This window comes from Larus michahellis, chromosome 2 (genome assembly GCF_964199755.1).
Source record: "Larus michahellis chromosome 2, bLarMic1.1, whole genome shotgun sequence".
NCBI classification, from domain to species: domain Eukaryota; kingdom Metazoa; phylum Chordata; class Aves; order Charadriiformes; family Laridae; genus Larus; species Larus michahellis.
In genome coordinates this window covers 159,748,267-159,775,802 of record NC_133897.1, presented here as the reverse complement: position 1 = coordinate 159,775,802, position 27,536 = coordinate 159,748,267, and the positions used below count along the sequence as shown (strand labels likewise).

The 27,536-nt window shown below is 38.6% G+C and overlaps 1 protein-coding gene across 1 annotated transcript in view; it reads left to right on the top strand.

The window, feature by feature from the left end:
- The window catches only part of ADCY8 (adenylate cyclase 8), a 128,019-nt gene that overhangs the window by 41,873 nt on the left and 58,610 nt on the right, over positions 1 to 27,536 (top strand). Inside the window, exons 3-5 of the mRNA XM_074577834.1 lie at positions 8,516 to 8,646; positions 11,291 to 11,402; positions 23,340 to 23,467. Coding sequence (XP_074433935.1) covers positions 8,516 to 8,646; positions 11,291 to 11,402; positions 23,340 to 23,467 — 371 coding nt within the window. The remainder of the gene's footprint in view (positions 1 to 8,515; positions 8,647 to 11,290; positions 11,403 to 23,339; positions 23,468 to 27,536) is intronic.

Sequence of the window (27,536 nt, the reverse complement as noted above, 5' to 3'; positions counted from 1 at the left end):
ACAATTGTTTAATAGAGAATAAATAAATTAAAAAAAATCATCATGAGATTCGGAAGAAACAAAATTACACAGCCATAAAATTTGCCTTTCCATGTATTAGATATGTCTAATGGATTACTGTGGGGCTGGACAGTACCACTTGTAAGCGTAAATGTTCATGTCAACAAGGCAGGGTGGTAATACAAGCTGTTTCGTAACTGCCGCTTTTCACTGCATGTCTTTGTTACATGGTTGGGTTTCACAACGCAATGTAATTATAACGCGCTCTTCATTCAAGAGGTAGAAAATCACATGTGAAGATCCAGAGGATCTGGGATTGTTAACCATTGCTCGTACTCAATATTGACACTGGCACTGTAGTTCCTCTTGTCTAAGCTAAGAGATAGCTCAAATGACAAAGCAGTGTCAGGAGATTGCGTCGTGATGTAGCCTAGCAGATCTAACAGGTGGCCACTGCAGCCTTTGTCCCCAGACACATGCTCCCAATCACTCCTTTGGTATGGGAAATTAGTGGTGATCATGTGGTCTTTCAGTGAGCTGATTCATTGAGCTTCTGACATACAGTGTAAGGATCAGCTGCACTTAGTTTCATGATTAATTGTGTTACTTTGAAAAATAGTTTTATAAATATTTTTGTAAGTATTTTATAGGTGAATACAATTTTTCACATAAAAGTTACACGCAGCAGCAGTAACAGGTACCATGCCAAAAAAAAATTGACAGGGAGGGTTGTTCCACCACTTCCCAGCATGTTGCAGGATGAGCTAAGTGTTTATGAAGCCAAAATGATACTGGGAAGGCATGAAAATACAAACTGGCAGCCCTAGAATCAGCCTTCTACAGCTCGGGGAGCACAGGGCAAGCAGGCATTAAGTTTGCTATATTCTCACGTAACCAACTGGCTGATGAGAAAGGAACCTCCTTTGACACCTGGCAATAGACTCTTAATCATCAAGCTCTGCCAAGACTTTGTAATGTGGCTTCAGGTATTAGAATCTTCAAACCATTCATCATCCAAGCAAAGCAAAGGACCAGCAGTATCTTGCAGTCCTTCCCTTCAGCATGTGCTACAGGCTGTTACGGACAATAGTATTGAGGAAACAATTGGATAAAATGTCCTTCCGACAAGAAGTGTGTGGAAAAAGCTTTTTCCTTCTTGCATTACCATGAACTTTATAATACTTTTTGATTAACAACTAATTAGATACCGTTATAAAAAGTCATGACTCTCAAAAACACTGGGTTATCAGTTTGGATGAGATTCTAACTATGTTTCACAGCCAACAGCTAAACAAAAGGAGACTCCAAAACCTCCTGTGTGATCTGGCATTGTTTTTCTTTGAGAACAGCAGATGCCTAAATGGAACATGCAGCCAAGGATGGGATGACTGGGAATGGTAACTGCCTGAATTCAAATAAAAGAAAGCTGATCTAGCTCGTATTGCATATTGACACAGTAAGTAGTAAAAGTTAACAGGCAACCTCATAACCCCACAAGTCTTAACATATTAGATATTTCAGTTCCTTCAATATTATTAATTACTTGCCATTGTCTAGATAATGCAGAAGAAAGTACAGCTGCAAATAGACTGTCCATTGCGTACTACATAGCAATGAAGAAATTTCTCTTTAGAGCAGTTCATCATAATGAGAGTTGCTAATTCCCATTTTCTAGAGTGGCATCTACAATAATTACATCTATTCTGATCATTGTCAGTTTTTCAGTAGAAAACAATACCATTTTTATCTACTTCTCCTAAACATAACAAAAGCTCTTGTACTCCAGAAAGCCTAAAGCCATGGCTCCGATCAGGCCTTTTCTCATGCTTTCAAGTTCAGTGCTTGAAACAATAAAGCTTCTATGGTATGAATTGGGAATGTTGTTAAAGCCAAGCTTAATGGTTCTAGCAAAACGATTCTTAAAAATCAAGATGAAAATTGTGGAGTAGTTTCTCTGGAGTCTCTGTCAAGTTAAACATTTCTGGGGTATGTCCACTCCAATTTAACAGAAGCGTCTTGGGAACAGCCTTAAGCAACTTGTTCCCTGATCCAAAGACTTCCTCACACAAGATACACGTAAGTTCACCCATCTGAATGTATGTGTAGAGGAAGAAGAACAAAACCTAAATCAAACTGTCATTCAAGAGGGGACTTTTATCCCTTGGCAAAGCCAACCCTGATAAAGATGTTGAGAAACAAAGGAAAATCCCAGGTCAGTGTAGGCAGCATTCTGTCATTTGCCGTGTAACCATCTAAGGGGAGTCGGTGCAGGGAGGTTATACAGACAGCAGACCCCGCAGGGGTGATGCCCTCACATGATCAGCAGGGAAACCTTGGGGAGTTTGACCTTCCTCTTGGCAACATCCTGCAGGCCCCAGGTTGCTTGTTGATGTTTTGTGCTTGTTGGTATTTTGTTTTCTTTGATCAGCACCAGTGGAAAGGTCTCCAGTTCAGTTTTTATTCACAGGACTGAGACCTTGTGCGCTGGTTAATTATCTCTTCTCAAAAAAAAAAATGTTCCAAAGGTTGTTATTTACTTATCAGGGCCACGTTCACACTTTTCCATGAATGTGCCTAGCTACGTTTGTGTAGTTGTAAGCACTGTTGATACCCCCTGATTTCAGTACGAGAGACACAGGGGATCAGTGCACATGGACCACAGAAAAGTTATTCAACAAAGAATGACTATTGCAGATGCATAAAGGGAGAAGTGGGCATTAGAGAAAGCAACAGTGTTACAGTCTTGGGACTTTAAACAGACATGTGACTCATGAAGTTAATTTGCTTTTCCACTGCAGGATTTATTTCACTGTTTCAAAATTTTCTGAAGGAGTAGGTTGGGTAGGAGTGAGGTCTAAACCCTAAAGTAGGTGACTACATGCTCTTCACACCTTTGAGCTGCCAATACAGTCAGCTGAGACCTAGTCAATACAGACAATGGGGCCCAGAGAGACCTGCAGTGGCACCGAGGTAGACACATCTGATTTGTTAAGTATCTCACCAGGCTCACTGGAGAGTGACCTACACTGTAGTCACCAAAATTCAGGTGTCTGAATCCAGACCTGAATTCTACCATCCGTTTGTTCCATTCAATGATTTCTACTGGTCTTTTTTCTTTTATTTGGTTATTCTTTTGGTTAAAGGTTCTTTTTTCATTTATTTACCCTAAACTTTGACTGCTCCGTCTTAAAGACTAGGGCTGATTCATGTCATGAATGGTTAGCAGGAGAATATATCACGGTCTCTTTTATAACATCCCTTTGTTGCTATCTTCTTTCTTCTACGTCTTTTCTCTTGAACAAATATATCTCTCTTCCTTTTCGAACCACTTACCACTACTGCTGCTCACCTTTGAATTGTCTCCACTTTGCCAATTGCTCAACTAGCAAGCTTTCAACAAAGATGGATAACATAGTTTCCTTCACCCTAGAGATCATGACACTTCCTTATTAGGCCTTTCTCTGAAAAAGAGAAGGTATTTTTAACTCATGTCTTTCCCTCCCTTTCTGAGTATGCCTTCTAGGAGAGACTGACAAGAAATATAAGGCCTCTTTCATCGTGCATATAGTAAGGAACAGAAGACTATAAAAATTTTCATTTTTTTCCTTGTGATCTGCTACTGCTCTTTTGCACATTCGCACTGTTCTTCTGTGCCACAGTATCTAAATCTGTGAAATGGGAATTTAACTAGTTAAAAGGGGAGTTATGTGGCAAGGACCCTTATATCAAGGGGACAATGACTTGACACTCATTCTTAGATAACTGAAAATCTTTTTTCACTGCTGGAATGAAGCAAAATGATGTGAAAGGCCTGTCAAGAGGGACACATCCTGGTCCATAGAATATTAGCATCAGCTGTAGGAAAAGAAAGGATGGGCATGATCTACACTAGTGTCTGATTTCTGGAAGAGGCCTGGTTCAGCGTCCCTACCATCCTGTCAGTCTGGCGTGGTATAAGAGCAGCTTGGAACAGCAAAAGACAGCTGATGCCTGTAGAGGGAAGAATTTTCTGTCCTTTAAATATGTCAGTACCAGAGAATCGACTAGTGGTTGGAGTGCCTCATAAAAATATATATAGATACACACACTTACACGATCTTTTTCTTGTAGTGTTCCTCTGTAGCATGACATATGTAATACAGAACAGTGACATGAGCTGTATATGCACTTTCGATTGTGATCCTGATAAGAGCTCTTCACGTGCTACAGTATTAATAGAGGAAAACTGCAGCAGAGGCATACTAATTAACCTCTGGTTTTATGGGTCATTGCCAGATCTTATGTGCAGCCAAGAACGTTTAACTTACCTTAATGAGTAGCATGAAGGGTAAGATATCGAATGTGCTCGGCAAATTTTTCTTGGCTTAGTGTGCATGTGTCAAGTGAACTATGTTTTATTTTAAATAAATATTCTAGAACCATTGCTTGATACCTTCTTCAGTGAATGCAAACAAGGAGTATAAGGTTTTCCTGTTGTTAAAAAAGTATATTCTCCATTTTAGCCATATGTCTATGATGAAATGGCCTCTTTTTATGTTCTCTGATCACAGATTTCATAAGCAGATCAATAATAACCAGGATTTCTGTTTGTTTTCTTTCTTTTATCTTCTTTTCTTTCTTTTATCTTCTTTTCTTTCTTTTATCTTCTTTTCTTTTTGAATTTGTATTCTTATTTGTCTTCCTACAAGGATAAGGTAGGAAATAACATATTTCTTTTCACAGTGAAAGGATTTTGTGCTATTGTGAAAGTATCTTCACAGGAACCCATTGAACCCTTTAATCATATGGCTTCTTGAAAGACTGATCTGATTTATTTGAAGGATAGATTTATTGTATCGTCATATTAAGAAATGTATCTTAATAGTGAAGAAATAGGAGAATATACAGCCTAAGTGCCTTCTGTTATAGGAGGCTGAACGACGCAAAATATCAAAAATATTTCTGGTTCCTGGAGTATCAATCAGCAGCCGTTCCCAAACATGCCATCTTAAGATGCCATGGGACATTTGCTTGAGAGTGGAGCTACCTTAGGGCTAGGCATTCCTTTGAAAACCTGAGTTTTCAGGAGTGTAAAGGACCTCCTGAGGGACTGGTTTTCTTCTTGCTATCACAAGCACCACACCCAGTGTTGACACATCAGAAGAAGAGTGAAGGATAGTCGAATTCCCAGGTGGGAAGAATGGAAAAAAATCAAGACAATGCAGATGTGCTAAAATTAGTACAACCTGTATGGGGAAACAGAAGGTCTGAGCTGGGTTTTTTACCAGAATAAAGGATGAGCTCATTGCGTGATAGCTCACTGCCTGCTCTATAGATATATCAACTATCACTGCCTCACATCATTGTTTTTCTCTCCCTCCTGAAGGCAGCCCTTGATTTAGTAAAGGTTTGCAGGACAGGTGGGTTTAAGATTAGTATTGTCTCCATTCTCTCATCTTCCATGTTAGCATGCTATGCAGGCAGGAGCCCAGGAGAAAGCTGCCATCTCAGAGTGGAGTGTTACACACCTCGGCTCCGGCAGAAGCTAATAGCAGCATGTGTTTTGCCCTCTTAAGTAAAAGTACAGTTCACCTCAGCTGGGGCTGCCATCTAGACAAATGAGGGTGTTTAGCCACAATGTGTTTTCATGGTAGCTGAGGATTGTTTACTAACTACTAAGGCGCTCAGAGCAGGAATTCTTCATGATCTTCACTGTAAAAGTCGTAAGTTAGAAATGATATTGCCTCCTACAAGTGTTGGGGTGAATGTTCCCACTTTGTGTCCAAGTTCAACACTGCTCTCAATTCCCAAACTTGCAAAGGGCCTTTCTGAAAGCGTGATGGATGAGGTGGAGTGGGATGGAGAAAGGGTAGTTGCCTTTCCTAAGTATAAAAGGGAAGAGTTAGTCTGGAAACCGCCTCCACGCCCCCAATATGGCTCAGTACTAAGTAAGTGCTTTCTCCACAGTAGTACCATTACACTGCTTTGAAAATACAGGAAGAGTTTCCCACTGCACTGTGGTTCCTCCGTGGGCATTGCCTGGAAGCATAGTCTTCATTGGTGTCTTCCACCTCTTTACAGTCTCCATATGTGTCTGATTTGGAAGTTCACATCTGGCTTTCCCTAGACCTTTTGTATCCCCCAAAATGTCATCTGAAATTTGGTGATAAGTAGCTCACAGAACTGACATTATCTTCTTTAGTTCAATAACATTTCATTCTTCGCAATCCCATAAAGCAAAAGATGGTTAATAATTTGGAGCCAGTTCAGTGAAAAACTGCTAGCTTTGCCTCAGAGTGATTTGGAGTGATATATCCCAATACTGGGGAAATCTGGTTAATCTAGAAAAGGACTGAGGGCAAGAGGACACAATAACAGTATTTCAGTACAGAAAAATTGTTACAGGGAAGAGGCAATCAATGATTATCCATACCTACTTTGAAAGGATAAAAAGAAAGCTTAATTTGCAGAGAAGCAGATTTGGGTGGGATACTTGCAAAATCTGCCAGAGCTGTCAAACTGATGAGCCACTGCAACAGGGATGTTGTGAAATCTCTCAGGGGATGATCTAGTGCTGTCATGAAAGAATTTAATAATCTTTTGAGAGCTTGCCTGGCCCTACTTAAATGTGGTTAGTAGTTGTATTATGACAGGGGATGGAAAGCAGCACTTTTGTGTATATATACACAAATACATGTACACGTATGTGTATACTTACACAGGAAAACTAATTGTATATGTACAATGTGTATGTACACTAATATATACAGATTACTAACTTGAAACCACCCTGAAAGCAGGAGATTGACTGAAACTTCACAATTAAACATGGATGGACTCTCACAGGAGCTGGGAATTTGGGGCAGTTCTAGAAATTCCCACATGCAACTACTGCTTTGTCTAGCCCCATTTATATGTTTAAATGTGTTAATTAATATTCTAGGTGGAGTGTCCCATCCAGGACCTTTTCTAGGTCACTCCTGCTGCTGAAGTGATTAAATTGTGCATAGATAAGACATTTGTAAATACCCAATGGAAACTGTTTTTGCAGAAATGGTCTATGGAACCGGAACTGGTCTTTTGTAGGTAGTTTAGATATTTAAGAAATGTTTAGTTTGTGGTTAAAATATACCAATATTGATGAACTATGTAAGACTTGGGTTGTCACACAGGATCATGGACCTGCCAGGTTATAAGAAATGAGCAGAACAGTCATATGAGGAGACTCTGCTGACCTAGCTGAAGACACATGAGGACCCTTGCAATGGAGACTCCCACAAGCACCAGCAACCAACTGCCTGTTTTGCAAACATCCCAATAAAGTAGTTTCTTCTTTCTTGATGGCACTCTGCCATGAATGTCCATACAATGAATAAGTGAAAGCCTATCTGCTCCCTCAGGACCTAAATGGCCAGGAATAGGCTGTCATCTGCAGAACAACCCGTTCTCCCCAGTCCCACGTACCTTTGGGAGTGGGAGAAGGCTATATATTCCATGAACTGTTTTGGTGGCTGCTGTTGTACAGCCATTACTGTATGATGTGAACAGACGTGAGTCCATTACGGGACAGGGAGGTCATACAAGGCCTTTGGGAAAAAGAACGGTCAGCTCTGGGTCAGCAGAACTGCTCAGCCCAGATCTGTCTGGGGGGATCTACAAAAAAGAAGTTAAGTGGGCTGCAAGCAAAATGAGTCATCCTGGAAACCTGCCTCACTGTCACATATAAATGCTTATTTCTGAGATTACATATAGAGTTTCAAGGAACTTTGAAACCCAGTCCCATTTGTCAAAATTATGTAAGCACTTCCATGCCACAGACTCTTGAGGAGGTTCTGAGATTGACAAGTCACTTTAAAACTTAGTTCCTGTTAACTATTGTAACCCTATTAACATACAAACTAGTCTATGGCTAAATCTTTCCCATAAAACATTTCTTAGGTGATCCCTGTCTTTAATCTCTGACAATACAACTAATCTTAGTCTAAATGCTGTCCTTTTCACTTAGTGAAGAGGAGTCAGGTTCCTCTGCCTATTTTTTGCTTTATTTGTTTTCCAGCTTTATTATTAACTATACAGTTTATGAATACTAAACACACGGTATGTAAGTTCTGATAAATAAGTAACAATAAAAATGTGATCCTACTTGCATCTGAGGACTTTCAAATTCCTCTGGCCTATATCTGTTAATCAAGCTACCACTGCCTGGAATGGAGTGCTTGATAGGTTTATAAGCAATGTTTAGTGATGAAGCTTGTAATGGAGGTAATAAGTAGGATGGATCTTTAAGTAAACAACAAGCAAGCTTAAAACATTAGAGGGAAGAACTAGGAATGGAAGGAGAGAGAAGGGTCCATGTTCTGGACTCAGGTTGGTAATGTAAATTATCACAAATGGTCTGAGCTAGAATTTTTAGAAGGGAGGGTCACATCTTAAATTGCCAGTTATCCAGCTCTTTAAATAGGGCAGAATTCAATCAGTTTCCTGTGAAGTACTAATTCAGACTGATACCGACACTTTGGTTTCCTCTTTGTTTTAGGAACGGCTGGTGCTCTCTGTTTTACCACGGTTTGTAGTCCTGGAAATGATAAATGATATGACCAACGTAGAAGATGAACATTTGCAACATCAGTTTCATAAGATCTACATTCATCGTTATGAGAATGTCAGGTGTGTGGAGGAGACTGTCTTTAATGTTTAAGGTCTCAAATGCAGTTAAGTGTCTCTTCTTTGAGAATTTCCCTTCTGTTGCTTTATTAAATTAGAAAATCAGTGTACCCTTGTTTAATCCCTGAGCAGATAAGCAATTTTGGTGCCTTCTTTTACTCATTAGGATGGCTGGATGCCTTTGCCCTGGGAAGATCCATTTGAACTGAACATTAGGGGCTGGACCATTTGTGTATTTTTTCACTTTAATTAAGTGGTCAGGGTTGCACAGAAAGGTTGCACAGAAAAGATTCTGCCACAGCTTTCTGTTTGACCTCACACACTGAGAAATGAGATAAAGACTTGTAAGATGCTCTCAAAGACATAGACACATCACCTGGCTCCTCTGCTTAGTAGCCTTTTTCATTCATTCTTATTGTCATTTTCACAATTCCATTTTCTTTTTTTTTCCACTCTCTAAGTTTTGTCTCTCCTGAAATTAGTTAGCAGGAAGGTGATGGTAATCCTGTGAGCTGCTACTCAAAGAAATAAGTCCTCCTTGTAGATTTACACCAGAATGATCAGCTACCGCTCCATGACATTACAGAATCTCTGATTTTATTGTGGTTCCTGACCATCAGAATATTTAGCTAAGCCAATAACATTTGCCGTAATTTTGTCCTAAACCACAAGGGCAAATGCATGAGTAGCCATTACTGAAGGAAGCGAAAAATAAACATCCTTGGATATGATGGGACCTGGTTTGCTAGGAAAGCATGAACTTTGTTTTTTGATGAACCCAAATATAACTTTGTCTGGACGAGTTCGATAAACATAATTTGAACTTCTGCAGAAGAGTAAATTGATTATCTGCTGCTTCTGTGGCCTTGCAGTAGCTCAGACATATTATTTTATTAAATCTGGTGGAAAGTATCTGGGACCCTTACAAAAGGTTTGAATTGCACTAAATTAAAATGTCTTCCATTACCCTATTTCATTCTCAGAGCAAGTGTTGTTGTGGGAGAATCAAAATAGGGAGAAGATGTCCCCTTGTGTTTGAATGGGAAAGAGTTATAGTCAGGGGTGAAAAGTTGAAACATAATTTATGCTAGAAAGAGATTTAGAATGAAAATTCTCCGTGCTTTAGAGTACAGATGCCAGGGACTAGATCTTTTCAAAACTGGGTTTCACTCTATTTTTTTCTAACTGTTGAATGCTGAACACTACCTAAGTCAACGGAATATGAATCCACAAAATTAGTATCCAGTTAGGGTTTTTTGTTGTTTTGATAATGAAAACTGTAGAAATCTTATTTTTATCAAGTTAAGCTATTATTAATATGCATTCCTCTTCAGGTAGTTTGGTGCTTTACCTTTTAATTTTGTTTTTTCTCACTGGTAAAAACCTTACCCAGTTAGTGATCCTCTTACTTAATCGTCACCCATACCCTTACCAGCCCATACGTTTGAAGATTAGTTGAATTATCATTAGTCATATTTTATTGTCCACCTCATCATTACTGTGTTTATTATTGGTTACATTAATGATTCTCGGACACTGTCAAACTGTGATCTCGTTCAACAGAAATGAAAGACCTTCAGCTACTCAGGTGGTAACACCAGGCACTAGTTGACTTTGAAGTGCTAAGGAGGTTCATTTGGGTTATTTCCAGTCTGTGCCAGCATGATATGTGTCTTTTTGAATGTTCCTACTTTTTAAAGTAGGCAATATGTTCCTTTCTTTAGCTGCTAAGTACTGAGCTGTTACAAGCTTTGGTCTGGATGACAGCTTGCACACCACAGACTTTATGTGCGTGTCTATGTTTCTCTATATTTGCTTCTGCTCACTGTCGGCACAATGAACAACCAAAGTTGCACAGCTAGAAAATTCACTGGCTGCTGAAATATAGATTAGAGCTCTGTTTGCAACTAGTTTGTTGACAAAGATCCTACCATAACTTTAGGTGCACAATTTGATGCACCTAAATTCAAAGAGTAATCACACCGGGCTCCCTGTGAAGTCAGTGGAAGGAACAAGGAATCATCCAAACAAAGATTCATACCTTAAATAGATGGCACTATACTTCCAATGGAGGTACATCTGTCAAGTCCCTAAAATTAGATGCAATAAAGCTGTCCTGAGCCTGGGATATATCAAGATCGTCATGAATCTGTCTGTTGTCTTAGAATTTGAGTCTTGTATGACACAGAGATAAGTAAAGCCTAAAAACCACACTAAAAATTGAAATCAATGAAATAAAACCCATTGTAAAAAACAGATATAAATAAACCCACCTTCAAAGAGCACTGTCAGATACTAACATACAGCTGGGTGCCAAGTGTATCTGTTTATGCAACCCCCCTATGCCTCAGTCTTCTCACTGATCAATGGGGACAATGGTGCTCATTAACGTTTAACTATATCTTCCTGAATGACCTGAAATTCCAAAATTGCATAACATATTTTTGGCAAAACCCTTTGTAATACCTGGTAGTATTTCTTTAGTCCCTTCAATATTTGTATTCAGTACTCCAGAATCTCCAAGTCTAGAGCAAAGATAACATGACTTTAAAGTGGTCCTTCACTTGTAAATTACTAGAAAGTAACTTAGCACATTCAGTTGTCAAAGGAAATAGACAGCGATATTAATATTTTTTTCTTTTTTTAGCATTCTTTTTGCAGATGTTAAAGGATTCACCAACCTCTCCACAACTCTGTCAGCTCAGGAGTTGGTCCGAATGCTGAATGAACTCTTCGCCAGATTTGATCGACTAGCACATGTGAGTTAAACACAGTTTATTTGCAAAAGGAAGTGAATTCAACTCTGTATTTGGAAGCTTTGGGAAATACTCTATGAATTTGAACAATATGATTTCAGATTTTCCCCACTGGGATTTTATACAGCCACTGAGGTTGGAAGGAATTGACAAGTTTTATCAAAAGTGATGGGTCCCGTGAAAGTGAAAGCTCAGATAGTCATCAGAACGTCGTGCTTCTGTAGTGCTAGATCAAGAATGGCATGAGACCAGATTTTCTACCACAGTTTCTAAGGAAGTTTTGTAATTCTGGTCCTTGCTGGAATACAAATTTTTTTTTAAGACCATAGCTTTATTTTGACTTTTCTTCTAAGAACTGTGGAAGGTTAAAGACCTATTCATTTAAAGGACATATAATTGACCACCACAGTCATTGCAATGGTTAGTTACTAGCAGGTTTTACAGTCCTTAGGTTGGATTCTATCTAATGCAGCAATAAAATTAATTGAACATAGTAGTGGAATTTATTACATTAGGAAAATTAGTTTCTACTTAATTAGTACTGCTTAGAAAAAGAGCAAAGCACAAAAATATAGGCAGAAAACACAATCAATTTTGCTAGGCTTGCATTTTCTTTTCTTCTTTTTTATGTTTATTAGGTCGAATTTTCATTTCATGTGATTATCTTTAGGTGTCAACATCTGAGATAGCTAATAAGGCTGCTAGTGTAGGTAATGAAGTACACTTAATGGAGTTTAGCTTATAATTTAACCAACCAAAAGTAGACACCTATTATGGGAAAACAGAAGTTACCTCCTGAATATCATTAACCATGGTCTCTATTTACTATAAAGGGAGCCAAGAGTGACTTGCTCTGAAACACACACATCTACATCTTTCACTGATTTTTTTACGTTTCTGGTTCGGCACTACGAGGTATTTGTGCACGTGTTGCATCAGTAAGATACTTGGTGTTGTCTCTTAGCTTGCAAATCAAAGTCAAGAAAGGCAAGACTTCTGTAATTATTCACAGCTCTTTTGAGTCAGCTATTATTATCTCAGATAGCAATGTGTTTTCTCATGTACAGACTGATGCCATAACCCATTGCCTGGACACTGGTAAATTGGTAAATGCAATCTACAATATTTGTTTTGCAAACAAAAAAACACCCATCAACTCTGATCTACATTAAAACCAAGCAGAGTGAAAGAAATTACCTCAGTCCTGTCTTTTAGAAAGCTTATAGGAGTAATGTCCGCTTCTACATGACTTGACAAAAATAGCTACCCTAACTTGAAGAAATGTATTTCAAACCAATTTAAATGTATGTATGTCACAGAAGTATTTTAGGAAGAATATGTACACCATATGATTTATTGCCTTGCTTTACACTTCAATTTTGCCTAGCATGCTTGGCAGAACAGATTCTTCTTTCATGAACATTAACCATATTTTCTAATGACTCCATAAATGATATTTAACTGATAGAGATTTTGTATAGAAGGACTAGATCCAATAAAGGAGTTAAGAACAAGGAAGGCATTTACATCTAAAAGTTTAATCCAGAGAATCCTCCCTCATTTCTGCTTAACCCTGAAGGCACTTCCTTGCTTGGTTTTAATATTTTATGGGAACTGAAAATTTTGCTTATTTAAATGCCCAGAGGTTTTCCCCTTATCTGTGGTTTGTTATACATCTCCTACTTAAACCTTCTAGAAATCTTTCTGTCACAGTCCTAAACTGATAAATGTTCACGGAGAACACTGAATGCATCCCAAAGAAGTAGGTGAGTTTATTTTGAAGAAACAGTAATAAATATGCCAGTTTGTCTAAAATAGCTGAGAAGTTAATTTCTTACCCAGAAATTTGTGGAGTCTGGGATGAAAAAACTTGTCTGTGTGCAAAACTTCATCATCAGGACAGTCACCTCTCAGGCAAGTTTCCCAGTCACTAAATTCAAGACTTCAGGCTCCTTCATGCATTTCCTTTCCCAGTCAGTGTATTTGCTTTTCTCTTCTGCATATCATTGACGAGACTAATCCAGTTGCCTAGATCAACCCTCTGAAAGGTGGAAGACTCAAGGAAGAATCACTGCAGAAATTGAACAGATTTAACTACAAAGATTAGAGTGATCTAACCATGACTAATGAAACTGTATTAAAAAGAAAGGCATTTTGATTGTGTTCCTTGGCTGTGGCTCCTGGATGTCATGATAACTTGCCTGATGTCCTGACAATAGAGATTCCCAACAGCCCTAGAGAGGAACAGAAGCTCTACGTTGCTTTTGGTGTTTCTGTCCAACCCAAGGAGTTGAACTCTCCCTCTGTACTTTATTGGAAACCAAGACTTCTCACTCAGGGTTATGGACTTTTATGGAGGGGCCAGCTGCCTAAAATACATAACTTAACTTTTGCCTTTGGAAAATTTTGGAAGTGGACACTGACTGGTCCATGACCCAAATATTAAGGACTTGTGATTTACATGGACCTATCAACCTACACAAATTATATTGTATGAAGCTTTCACACCTGGCAAAGGTGTATCTTATGGAAAAATGCCCGAACTTCATCTGAAGGTCCCAGGAGATGGAGAAATACTTGTCTATCTTGTGAATCTATTCTGAAGCCTTACCAGTCACTGTTAATTCAGTATGGCTTTTTTCTCATTTGATTTTTCCTGACTCTGAATCCATTGATTCTTGCTATGACCTATTTTTCCTAGACAAAAGGTCCGTCTCATAGCCACTGATTTTCTCTGGGAATACATTGTGTGCTTTGATCAAGTCACTTTTCAGAGTTCCTTTTGATAAAAGAATCAGACTAGCCTTATTCTGAGGCTTTTTTGTCTGTTAGATTTATTCTTTCAAATAATTTTTGGGCCTAGTTTTCTAGACTGCCTCCAATTTTTCAGAATCTCTTTTAAGGCATAGGTACTAGCACTGAAAGCAGTATTCCTGGACTACCCTCCGCTAGTGTGGTGGAGGCAGATCATCACTATTCCTCCTGTCCTCTCTTGAGCACTGCCCAAAAATCACTTGTTTCTGAACTTACAGTGATGACATTATTGTACCGAAACATAATATTTTGCATTTTGTATGGTCTTGCTGTCTGGTTATGACCACCTTGCCTGCATGGTAATTGATCATCCTACCAGTCTTATTCCCTCTGCAAATGTTATTAGCAATGGTTCCATACTTGCCTGTAAATCCTTAACAGGCCTTTTGGAAAGCAGTCCTTTCAAAACCTCCCTAGAAGGATGTGCCACTAATGAGGATTACGTATTCACATCTAGATTCAGAACTATCACTTAACTAGTTCCTAATCAGCTTAGCTAGAGTCATCATACCTCTTTAAAATAGATACTGTTACTCAACCTCTTCGGTTTTGCTAAGAATTATTGTCAAAACAAAGAGGTAAATTGCAGAAAGCTTGAGGCAGTTTCTTTAGATTTTAAGGAAAATCCTTATAAAATCTTATTTACTTCTAAATAAAAGTAGTAAGTTTGATCTGCTCTATCATCTTATCTAAATCATATAATATTAAAGAATACATTATTTCACAGCTTACTGAAAAATGTAATTTAGCTTAGTTTCTTGTATCTCTTATTCAGCCTTTTTTTTTGTGCAATGCAGAAGCAATGAGAGCTCTGAGATTTTTTTTAATCTTCAGTTGGTTACATGAGGTATTATGGCATATGTTGGCACATATAATTAATAACAATGAATTCCATAATACTTGTATCGTTATCACATAAGACTTTGAATGAAAATTAGAACTCAGTTCAATATTTCTTATAAGAAACATAATATTGTTATGTACAGCTACTTCCCCTTTCTAATCACTCTATGATATTTGTGAAAGATTTATAGTTATTAAAGAGAAAAGTGACAGTTAGAAAGGAATAAGTTGGCATAAAACAGAGATGAAGAAAACATTTCTCTACATATCCTTCTACTGAAAGGCCTAAACAGAAACTCAATTAATATTAATATTTTCCTTAGGCAGAAATTTTGAGGAGAGAAGGGAAATAAGATGACATTTGGTAAGATACTTAAGCCTAAAAAAGATCCTGCTTTGATGAAATAATACTTATTTTTGACGTTTGTTTTTCCTCTGCCTTCTCTGCAGTGCTAGACGTATCTTAGCTATGTCAGCTGATAAGATGGGTTAAATTTCTAAATGTATCTATGCTGTGTGGAGATTCAGTTTCCGATATTACAAAGAGGAAAGAGTAAAACCCTAAACAGAGAAGCAGACATCTGTAAGCTTCGTTGCAACAGCAGCTGAGATGTATCATCACTGAGACCTAAAGATAAAATCAAGGCATGGCATTTTAGTTTAGACACATGTAGAAAGATGAATACAGACAGTCTTAGATTTGAGTTTGGACCCATTCTTAGTATGAAATATTGATGCTGAAACAGAAGTCTTCCCCTGAAAAATTAAAATCCATGGGTTTCATATAAGAGTAAAATGACTGCTCTGTAAGACACTCCACCTCTTTGCAGTCTCATCAGCTGTCATACAGTAAAACAGAATAATAGTACTTCTTACTCAGAGGAGCTGTAGATGCTGAATGGAAAATTTACACTTTAATATGAGCCTTTTTCCTCCTTATGTCACTAGTCTGGTGTTTGAGGGAGAGTTATTTATGTAATGTGAATCACAGGTTGCTTTTACTTATTAAAGAACTGATGGTCTATTTTTTTTTTTTTTCTAAATGAAGTGGTCTTTTTCTGTAACCTTGGTTAAGTTCTCTCTTGGGAGATTGCAGACAACCTGCCAAAAATTATTCCAACAGTGTATTACCAGTCTTACTTGTGACCAGTGTTTCCAGGGGTGGAAACCAGCCTAACTGGCAGGCTCAGCAAGAATGCATCGTTGTACAGCCCCAGTACACCACCTGCACCAGCTGGCATCAAAAAGGGAAGGTGGAGGGCATTAAAGGCTCTTTTGTCTCCTCAATAAAGACATTCCTGTTGCAGCGCTTTACTTTTCCCTTAACCTCTGAGCTGGCAGTCCTTTGTTCTTTTGTGAAATGATCTTCAAGCATATAACCCAAACAACTCTAGAGACTCCCTAAAAATCCCTGTCTGTTTAAACATATATGCCAGTAAATAAAGGTGTGAATTTCTTCATGCGTATATGGGATACCATATTAAGAGGAGTTAACTGTACTATGAGTGTACATACGTGATATTTAGTTAATTATGAGGATATGTACGAATTTACAGTAATGGGAAGGAATGAATAGGTCGAGGGAGGTGATTCTGCCCCTCTGCTCCATTCTGCTGAGACTCCACCTGAAGTACTGCATCCAGCTCTTGGGGCCCCCAATATAAGAAGGACATAGTCCTGTTGGAGCAGGTCCAGAGCAGGGCCACAAAGATGACCAGAGGGCTGGAGCACGTCTCCTGTGAGGACAGGCTGAGAGAGTTGGGGCCGTTCAGCCTGGAAAAGAGAAGGCTCCAGGAAGACCTTATAGCAGCCTTCCAGTACTTAAAGCGGGGAGGGGCTCTTTGTCAGGGAGAGTAGCAATAGGATGAGGGGTAACAGTTTTAATCTGAAAGAGGGTAGATTTAGATTAGATATTATGAAGAAATTCTTTACTCTGAGGGTGGTGAGACACCGGAACAGGTTGCCCAGAGAAGTTGTGTTCAAGACCAGGCTGGATGGGGCTTTGAGCAATCTGCTCTACTGGGAGGGTGGTTGGAACTAGATGACCTTTAACGTCCCTTCCAACTCTAACCATTCTATGATTCCATGAATGCTCTTTTTGCAGTGCTTTATTCTAGAGTGTTTTCCTTTCTCACGTGTTAATAATTAATTGTCTAATGTAAGTGAATAAACAACACTGTTAAGCAACGCGCTTTAACTAAAGTTACAGTATTTCAGATGCTAAAGAGCCCAGTAAATCATCAAAAGACCTGCACATTCAAAAAAATACCCAGTCCACAAAATGTTTTTAGAAGTGATAGTCTACAGGCATTTTATGAAAAAAGTCAGATGAAAATGAGAGATTATAAAATTTCAGTTTCAAAATTCCTCCGTCATTTAGGAGTTAAGAGTTACGTAAATCAAACCTTAAAAAAAACCCACTTCATTGACTAAATTGGGATTTGACTGAAATTTAGGCTTCACAATTATATTCTTGTGAGCGACTGAGGCAGTGGGGAGCGTTCAGCCTACAGAAAGGGAGGCTGATGGGAGACCTTTTTGCTCTCTACAACTCCCTGAAAGGAGGTTGTAGTGAGGTGGGGGCTGGTCTCTTCTCCCCAGTAACAGGCGATAGGACAAGAGGAAACAGCCTCAAGTTGCACCAGTGGAGGTTTAGATTGGATATTAAGAAAAATTTCTTCACCAGAAGGGTTATTAAGCATTGGAACTGGCTGCCCACAGAAGTAGTGGAATCGTCAGACCTGGAGGTATTTAGAAGATGGGTAGACATAGTGCTTAGCAATATGGTTTAGTGATAATTTTTGTCAGAGTTAGGTTGGTGGTGGGACTTGATGATCTGAAAGATCCCTTCCAACCTAGGCAATTCTATGTTTCTATATTCTTGAGAAATGTCTACCCTACCCTTTATGTACATGCAGTCCTAGAAATCCCTAAGGGGCAGAATTCCATGTAGAATTGATCCTGCCTTAGCAGGAAAGAAGCACACCTTGAATCTTTCTAACAGGGATTTCTGTGCCTAAAACCACTTATGGCATCATCTACTAATCAACAGTACCTGGCAAGGATGGCTGCTCACTAGACACAGCAGCCACAGCGGTTTTTCTTCCCACAGTACGTCAAGGGACAGAAGTGTTGATATAACATATTAGAAAACTCACGAATGTGCATCAGTTCCTTCTGCAGCATAAGAGACCCTAAACCCATATTTTCTGACAGCCTGGAGAAGTCCTAACCATGCCGCTACAGGGTAGTCTCAAAAAGAAAGCAGTTCTTTTCTGATCTGTTAAATTATGTAAAAAAGAATTAAATAAAGGACTACATTTAAGTATTCCCTGGTCCAGGCAGAGGATGAGTGCGCCGCATTTCTCCCTTTATGTATATAATAAATAAAAACAGTCCTTGCAACCATAACTCAGGAACTTCCCTCCATCTGGCTCTGTCAAGGTCCCAGCACTGTTTTCCAAAGCGACAGAGCTGCAATAGGAGGAATTTGGATGGACATCTCTCTCCAGCCCACCCCAAAACAGCCTGCTGATTAAGACCGTTGGACTAGACCTCATTTGTGCTGAGAAAAGGCCTTTTATCCAGTTTTCCTACACCTTTGGCAAATGTTTCAGGAACTGAGCTATTGTACACAAAGGCCAACTCCCTGCCTCCTCCCACTCTGGCCAACTTTTAAAAGGAGACTTACGTGTATGATCTCTTTGTTCTGCAGCTCAGCCTCAGTAATTTCTCATCCACAGTGTTCTAAAGTTTTAGCTTGAAATTATAAAAATTGTGAATGTGGACTTTTCTGTGGGCTGTTCGTTAGCCTACGGGATTCCCTTCCAAAGTAGGTGAAGTGATTAATTCACCACAGGCAGAATTGGAAAAGTGGCGTAACTTACAAAACACAATCACTTTTTTCCCCTCACTAGAAATTTAGCCCAAGGAAACAAGAAACATTAACGAAGTTTCTGACTGCGTCTTTCAGTAACTTGATATTTGAGCAACTGATTTCTTCAGCTCCACTTTATGCTAATTTGCTTTGCTTCCTTTCCAGTCACTAAGGGTGTATTTAATAAGCTTAAACATAAATCATTCACACATGTGAGGTAATTATTTACGAAAAATCTGTATATTTTCTTTTGCTCTGGATTAAGGTGATTTGGAAACTGGATTAAGGTGATTTGGAAAAAGATTTCTTATCGATTGCCACTGAATTGATCTAGAATTATTGTTATTACTAGCTGAGTATTTGAGGCTGCTCAATATCACCAGGCAAAGTTTCTACTGATTTCGGTTGATCTTGCCAGAATCAGGCCCCTTAATCTTTCATTTGTAGCATATGAGAAGCTGCAAATAAGGGGGAAAAAAGCCCTTATTTGTGACATACTGAGAAATTCATTAATACCTTCAGTAAATGGCATTAATGAGTGAGTATTGAGAGGGGCGTGAGGCTGATGGATACTGATGGAAATGTCTGTAGAATATCAGCTGTCATATACATGCCCAAGGACAATTTCTGGAATTGATGATGGGAAGGGGAAGAGGAATAGAATAAAATAAAGAGAAGATCGTAACAGCCTCATAACAGTGTAAGGATTTAACACTGTAGTGTAGTATCTGCTGCATCAAAATTCCTGTATGGCCATTTTCTTTACTCATTTTACAGTTTCTTCATACATGTTTATATTTTTCATTCACTTTTAATTTAATATCAACTTGCAACTCTTAGATACTGTTGCAGTGAGATGTTTTAGGAAGTGGGCTTGAGGTCTATAGTGTGAAGAAAATCTTGTATGCTATTATTATGCTTTTATACCACTGAAAGACAAGTAGGCCCTTACACAACTTAGTCTCCTTTTTACAACTACAGCATGGCTACCCACATTAGCCATGAATCTAACTTTAATGTACTAATACAACCAGCCTGACAAAGCATCTAATCTAAACTGTAGATGTGATTAAACTACAGAGCTATGAGCGGGAATCTCAGGAGACCACGCAGCCTCCCTCTGCCAAAGGCAGATGCCATTAGCCCTCTGTCCTTCCTGGCAGTTGTTAAATTATCTTCTTCTAGCTGAAACATTTCCAGTGATAAAAAATCCACAGTTTACTTTTAAGATAGGTATGATGGGAATAATAAGGGAAGAATAAAAGGGTAAGGCCAATATACTCAGACTGTAACACAGTTCATGTTTAACAGTCATGATGATTTGACTAGCAGGAAAGTTAAGGAAGACAAGGAGTCATTTAAGTGCTCCTTGTGGCTTCTTGTGGCAATAGAAACACCTTTCCTGGCCCTTGCACCACTCCGGAGGGACATACGCCTTATGTCATGTCTGCTAGTCCTGTGTGGGTGCCTCACACACCGAGGGGGTCTTACCGATACACCATAAGTTTACATGTAGACATCTGAACTGAAGCCCAGCCAACTGCTTTATCTGTGAGCTGAACCCCTTCCCAGGCTTCACTGTCGGCATTGCCTGGCTCTCCTTTGACTGTAATGGCAGCCTCGACTGCTGGCTGACATATGCATACCTATATATAGTCACCTCCATTTGGATATTTCACTCGGTAGATGACTTCCTGAGCTTTGGCAAATGAGTGTAGAGATGACATACCGCGACAAGAAAAAGCATACATTCACGTGCAGCTGAACGGATTTCTTGTGTCACACACATGCACTCACATTTGCATACATCAAACCCTCATTAGCAGGCCTTGTTATGCATTAAGATTCTTCTTTCTTATTCTTATAAAAATCACATCTTTTTGAAGTGGTCTGCCTTGTTCTGATTTTCAGCAAATGAGGACACAAGCAGCCAGGTGACAGAGGTCTCATCCGTCTTTAATGGAATCAGCACTTCAGCCAGTTTAAATGAGTCATTAAGAGCCAAACAGCTGAGGGCTTTTTTTTCTGTTGAAAACTATGTTCTCTAACCGTGCTGAATTAGATGCTCACTTAATGGGGGATTCCAACATCATCAGACAGGCAGGTACTACAGGTGCAAGGCTGCATAATAAAAGTTGCGTGTAAAAATGTAATTATAATACTAAAATATGATACTACTTGAGACTTGCCTGTCTTTCTTGCTTTCTTTCTTGGAAATTGCCTGAGTTTCCCTTTTTTTCTGTATTGTACTATGTGGTTATCAGCTGTAATGTATTTGTAGTGGGTCTGAATGAACTTAAAGTGCTGCCTTTTGCTTTACTTCACCTCAGTCAAACTGATATGGCGTTATAAATGCTCCTTTTACTTTGTAGATGTAAAAGTAAATGTCAATTAGAATATGAATCAATTGAATGGCACTATTAGAAAAACCGAAGAAGTTTAGAATTTGTGTTTTATAATATCTTTATCTCTTTGAACTTTGCTAACCAGGGGACACAGAGAGAAGCTTAAGGAAGCCCGCTAACAGTTTAACGTGCACTGATTTATGCCATTGAGTCCTCGCTGCTTGATTAACTTTAATGTTCCTCGTTTCACTCTATAGAAAAAAAAATATGTGGAAAGTGCAGTAAAATCGAATCTCTAAGTCCTTCATTTGGGAGGAAATATGTAAAAAATGAATGTTTTGGTAGATTTCAGGATGTACAATTTCAGTTGCAACCATATAAAAAATACAGAAGTGTTCACTTGTGTGGGTCTGCAGAGGGCTTGAAGAGAAGGGGACAAGGAAAGAGGGGAGTTACATATGAATTTTGACCTTTAAGAAACCTGACTTTAGTCTTGAATTTCCTTGTGAAACTTGGGCAGCTAGGCATTGCACTCTGAGAGCCAGCAATGGTATTAGCTGGAGACTTACCCAAAGCTTCAAACACAGTCAGCTCCGACTGATGGTTTAAGGAGATTTCAGGGCGAATCAGCTTACTTTGGCTCTGTGCCCAGAGCAGCTTTGACCCCTGCTGGCATGCTTAAAACTTCAGCTGACTTCTGCACAAGCGTTGGGTACAAGTGTTTAGGTTCCCTTTGCCACTCTGAGATTTGTAAAGGCTTGATGGAGGTTGACTACAAAGCTTCATTCTTCCTAGGCAAAATCTCAAATAATAACCTTGAGTTCCATTCATTTGGCCAGTGCTCAATTCCTGAGGCACAGTCAGCATTCACATTTGCTCCTACGTCCTACTTAAAGCTCTCTCATCCCCAGGGGGTTTAGTGTATCCCCACTCCTTTGATTAGTGCAGCCTCCACCACAGGTTGCCAGAGAGAAAGAGAAGAGAAAAGCTGAAATAAATACCGTAGGCCAAATTTTTTTATCATCTAACAAACTGGTTTTTATCATCTAACAAGCCTGCTCCCCAGTAATGACTGGTATTAATTTTAGTGTTCTGTCACTGGAGCCTTTACTGATTGAATGCTAATACTGCACTTATTATTTCAACGATTCTCCATCATAAAAATACTTTCCTGACTCAACTTGTAACACCTTCTGCCTCTAGACGCTTGCAGCTCTGTCCTCAAATTATTATAGTCTCGGCTCCCATGCACTGATCATCTCCTGTGAGTGCCAAGCCAGCAGAATACATTGGGCAAGTTTACAGCTGATCTTGGGCTCATTTATTTTGCTTGTCTGGAAACCGCAAAAGTTTTGGGTAGTTCTGCTCACTAGAAAAGAATCTTCTAAAATGATGATCCAATCACACAGTAAGATGCTGTTTCAGTCTATAATGATGCTGTTAATATGTATTTAAAAAATTAAACTCAGTATTTTCTCCTAAGGTAAAGGATCTCTCTGACTTTATGCCAAATAAATATAATTTCTCCACAGTACAAGCCTAATGAAAGACACCTCCTCTGATATCTTAGCATGCAGATACTTGATCAGCTCTTATAGCTGTTGGGAATGCTTGAGGGTGACAGTGGAAACTGTAGGTGAGAGAGGATTATCAGTGGGAGGAAAGAGGTTTTTCATTTATTTCCAGTGTAAAAAGGGGGCAGAAAGGATGCCCTGGAGGAATATAGTCTAAAATGGGTTATTTATTATCTCAGCTGGCATTTCGGAATCCTTGGCCTCGCTTCCAGGCTGACTCTGATGAAACTTTGCTCACCATCAGCAAGGACATCTCTGACTAGCATAACACAAAAATCATTATTTTCTTTTTTACTGGAAATATAAAGGTACTTTATTCGAAATGTGAAATAAATCAAGATTGTTCTAATCACAATCAGGAAACATCCATCAACGAGCTTTTGAATTTTTCTTTTCAGTACTTTTTTCAACCACTTTCACATTCATCTTAAAATTATGAAGACATAACTGCAAATCTTTTCTCTCTTTTTGATACATTTACATATAGGAACATCACTGTCTCAGAATAAAGATCCTGGGGGACTGTTACTACTGTGTGTCGGGGCTCCCAGAACCTCGCCAAGACCATGCACACTGCTGTGTTGAAATGGGGCTCAGCATGATCAAAACTATCAGGTAATGCATTTGTTTGTTTTTTTTTTTCCTTCTTCTTCTTGTTTCATTGTTTCTGACAGCGTCCTGAACTTCTTGTCTGAGAATGCCATTACTAGACATGTAAATCCTATGGTGGTTCAGAGACCGTAGGGTTATCACTGTGAAAAGGGCAGGACTTTTTGGATCCATGTAATGCATGGGAAGAGGTACTAAATGCGTTTCATTAACCTGTGCTGTTTCAGAGCGTGTAACACGACAGCTGTGCATGCATTGCGAGTGATAGGTTTCACAGATGTTAACAGTTCTCACTTTGTGCTGTTGTAATTTTTAGGAGAGGGTTGATGAGGAGGAGACTGAATTGATTCCAATAATCCCTTTGATAAAATAAAACAATATAAACCCTAAATATACAACTGTGGCAATACTTCAGCTTGGAAAGTAGCTCATAGACAAACTCATAAGCATTAAGATTTGCCAGATGAGCAAATTTTACCTGTTAAATCAGGTGGGTGCTTAAATCCACAAGGGCTGGAAGTGTTTTAATTAAGGGATATGTTCTCATCATGTAAACATAGTTGTGTTGTTGGTAATTATTGTATTTTGATGCAATTAAGATTAATAATAACAGTGTTTCAGCAGTCCATGTATAGAGCTTGTCCAATGAATTACTGTGACAGTGGCCAACATTTAATGCTCCAAGAGAGGTTTTACCTATCTTTTTTATCCTCTATATGAATGTTGCTGAGTTCCTCTTCTCCAAGTACTTCTTCTGGTGCTGTCTTCCCTAAAGCAGTGTTGCCTAACCCGAGCACTCCCCTCTTTCCGTGGATGTTTTGCTGTCCAGTCTCTTTGTCTGCTTCTTTTCCAGACTGCTTTCCTCCCTTAATCTGTGTCTCATTACATACAGTTAATGCGTACTGTACCTACATTACTGAGATCTTAATAGAGAGAGAATTTGACAAAAATTAATTAATGGAAAATATAACTGAATAATGATTATACAACAATGATCTCTAAGAAGATTGGATTCAATTATCACAGTCTAAATGTTGCACAAAGTAATCAATATCTTGCTTCTGGAATCCCCACAGTGAAAGTGAAACACAAATTAGAGAACACACACAGACGAAAAAAGCTACCAGCATTGTAAAAAATTCTTGGAGACACACATCAGATCATTTGTATTTGCTTGGTAATACCATCTGCAGCAAACCCATTATAAGTCATATTTCTTCTAAAATAGTAAATCTCTCTGAACCTCCTTACACATGTGGAAGTCTGGGTCTCAAAGGCAGTAATCCAGTAGAAATGGTACCGTAGTTTTAGTATTTTAAATTACAGTTATATTCAATGGGAGCTGAGAAACCAAAGTCCATGAGGACTTTGGACATTCCAGACACATTCAGTTCAGCTTGCCTTAATTTATTTGATAACTTCAGTATCTAAATTTCTGGCCATTCAATGAGCACAATTTCTTTCCCCAGGCTTTTCTGTTCAGAGTATAGAAGCCTTATATACTTATCTTAATGTGTGCTCATATAGTTCACAGGGAGGACCAATCCTTCCATGGGATATTGCAAATACTTTAGTCCACATTTCTGAGAGAATGCAGAGTTATCCACAGTCTATTAATTAGAACTTAGATTAGTAGATATCTCTCAAAATTAAACTGAAAAAAAAAACAAACAACCAACTTATTTTGAAAACTGAGTTTCTGCTATATTGGTCACTGCAGAATTTTATCAGATCTAAAACCTACTAGAAATGACAGACTTCAGAATTACATCGAAATTATATAGGCAAATTGAAAGCCTTCTTGCAAATCAGAGGAAGTTTACAGGGAATTTCCAAAAAATTTCACTACTCATAAAGGTTACATGAACAGTTATTTCTCCTCCCTCTTGCAAAGCTCTATTTTAACTTTTAAATCTTAGCTGTATTTTAGCTCAAGCACTTAGCCTAGCTTAAGAATTAGACATTAAAACAAAAACCAGTATTTATGCTACAACATCCCACCTATAATTGAGATTTAGGCACCCAGGCTGTGGAGAGTAATCCAGGCACTTTTAGAACCCCTGATTCTTGTACCAGTTTAAATTCTTTATCCAATTAATGTAGAAGGAAGCTTTAAATTAGGCAGACCAGATTTTCCCCTGCAGGTCCTCCAAGATTCCTGTTCTATCCATTGACAACAGGTAGTTGGTAACATTGCAAGGATCAAGGCCAACACTTTTGGTGAGGCACTGCCCCAAAATCTACCATCTCAGGGTACCATTACTGAATTTTTCTTCTAGTCTTCTTGATGAGTGCATGGTCAGCAGGAATTGAACAAGAATTTCAAATCTATTCATTAAAAAACATGTAAAACAAATCTAATGGGCAGATTGACTCACAAGGGACTTCTGAGTGTTTTAATACAGCTTGTATCCATACAGCTAACGTCTTAATTCATTGTTAATTGAGACTCTACAACTTGATCTCTTCAGCTCATATACCACGAATCTAGACGTGAGTCTTGCTGCTCCACACCTCTCTCTGCAGATGTAAGGAACTGCTCAGAATGCAACAAAAGAATCCAAGATCATTATTTTCTCTGTAATGATTTTTTGGTATCACTGTGTCATGTTACAAGTCTTATAAAAGAAAAACGGTTATTTTTATTCCACTCAGTCTTCTTGTACTTTGACCCCATAACCATTGAGTACTACTGAAATCCAACTTTCAGCCACAGGAAGGCTCCATGGATTCTGATACTTACTCTAAAGCAAGGAAGTTTTGCCCCATCACATTTGTGCATGAGCAAGAACCCTAACTCCTTCTGTCTTGCAAAACCCAACCTCCTGTACACTGTCTTTAGCTGCAGTTGGAAATGCAAATTAAAATGAAAAGAATAAACCCTTCACAAGGGTTCATTTATTCAGCTGGTTCTCATATCTTTTCACATGCAGCGTAACTCTTCCTATATTTAACTTCATTGTATTAATGTCTGTCTGTGCTGAGAGTTGATAGAAATGAGATACTGGTGGAATGTTTAGTCATCAGATGATAATGTTTCATTTTAGCAGTTATCACCCAAGCTAAATGAGTGTCAGAGATAACAGTCAGAGAAACTAAATATGAGACTGCTCTTACCTACAAAAAAGAGCTGCCATCTTATCTTTATCTTTATGTCTATATGAGGGGGAAAGATTTGTGAGAAGAAAGCAGTCATCGGTGTTGTCATTGCGTGTTAGTGAAATTCCAAAGCTGTGCTGGAGAGCCAGATGGATGGGATTATGGATGGGATACGTGATAAAATTCAAGACGGGGTTATCTATTTGCTGACAGTCAAATATGAAACATTAGTTTAAGACCTACCAATAAAATGAGGTTAGATTTGGTGAGACAATCGCTTCTTCAAATATACTAAAATAGATAAGAGAAAGATACAGAATATAACATAAAAGTAATTCTGAACTGAGATAATTTCTAAATATCACGTTATGCCCCAGACAAAGATTAGCATGCATGTTCTTTGGGGTTTTCAATTCTTTGGGTTGTGCTGCGAGGAGAGGAATAGCTACGTGAAGCAAAGTGAGGAAAGTTAAGAGGGAAAGTGAGTTAAAGGATAAAGGAGAGGAAGCAAGAAAGGAAGGGGAAGCAAAAGAAAGACTGTGAAGAGAGGTAAAGGAAATAATCTTAAAGAAGAGGAGAGAGTATTTCTAAAGTGGAAATTATACCAGCGTAGTCTGTCAATAACAAGACTGAGATGAGAATAATGAATCTTAGTGTGGTGGCCTCATTTTAAAAAGCTTGTTAAACTTTTTTTATAAGGGTAGACGGAGAAGTCACAAAAATAATTTGTGAAGCAGAAGTGCCTCTAAGAGAATAAAATAAGAGAAGCTTGATCTCTTTCGCTGAGTGAACAAAAGGATTGAGAAGTTATTTGGTAGCAGCACATAAAATATTTTATGGGCAGAAAACACTAGATTTAAAAATGGGCCATGGTATTACTAAGAGAAAGGATGGCTTTTCTGTCCCTCAGTGTTTCCAAATCAAAACTGGATTTCTTACCAGAGTAAATACTTCCATCAGGTACAAGTTACTGGAA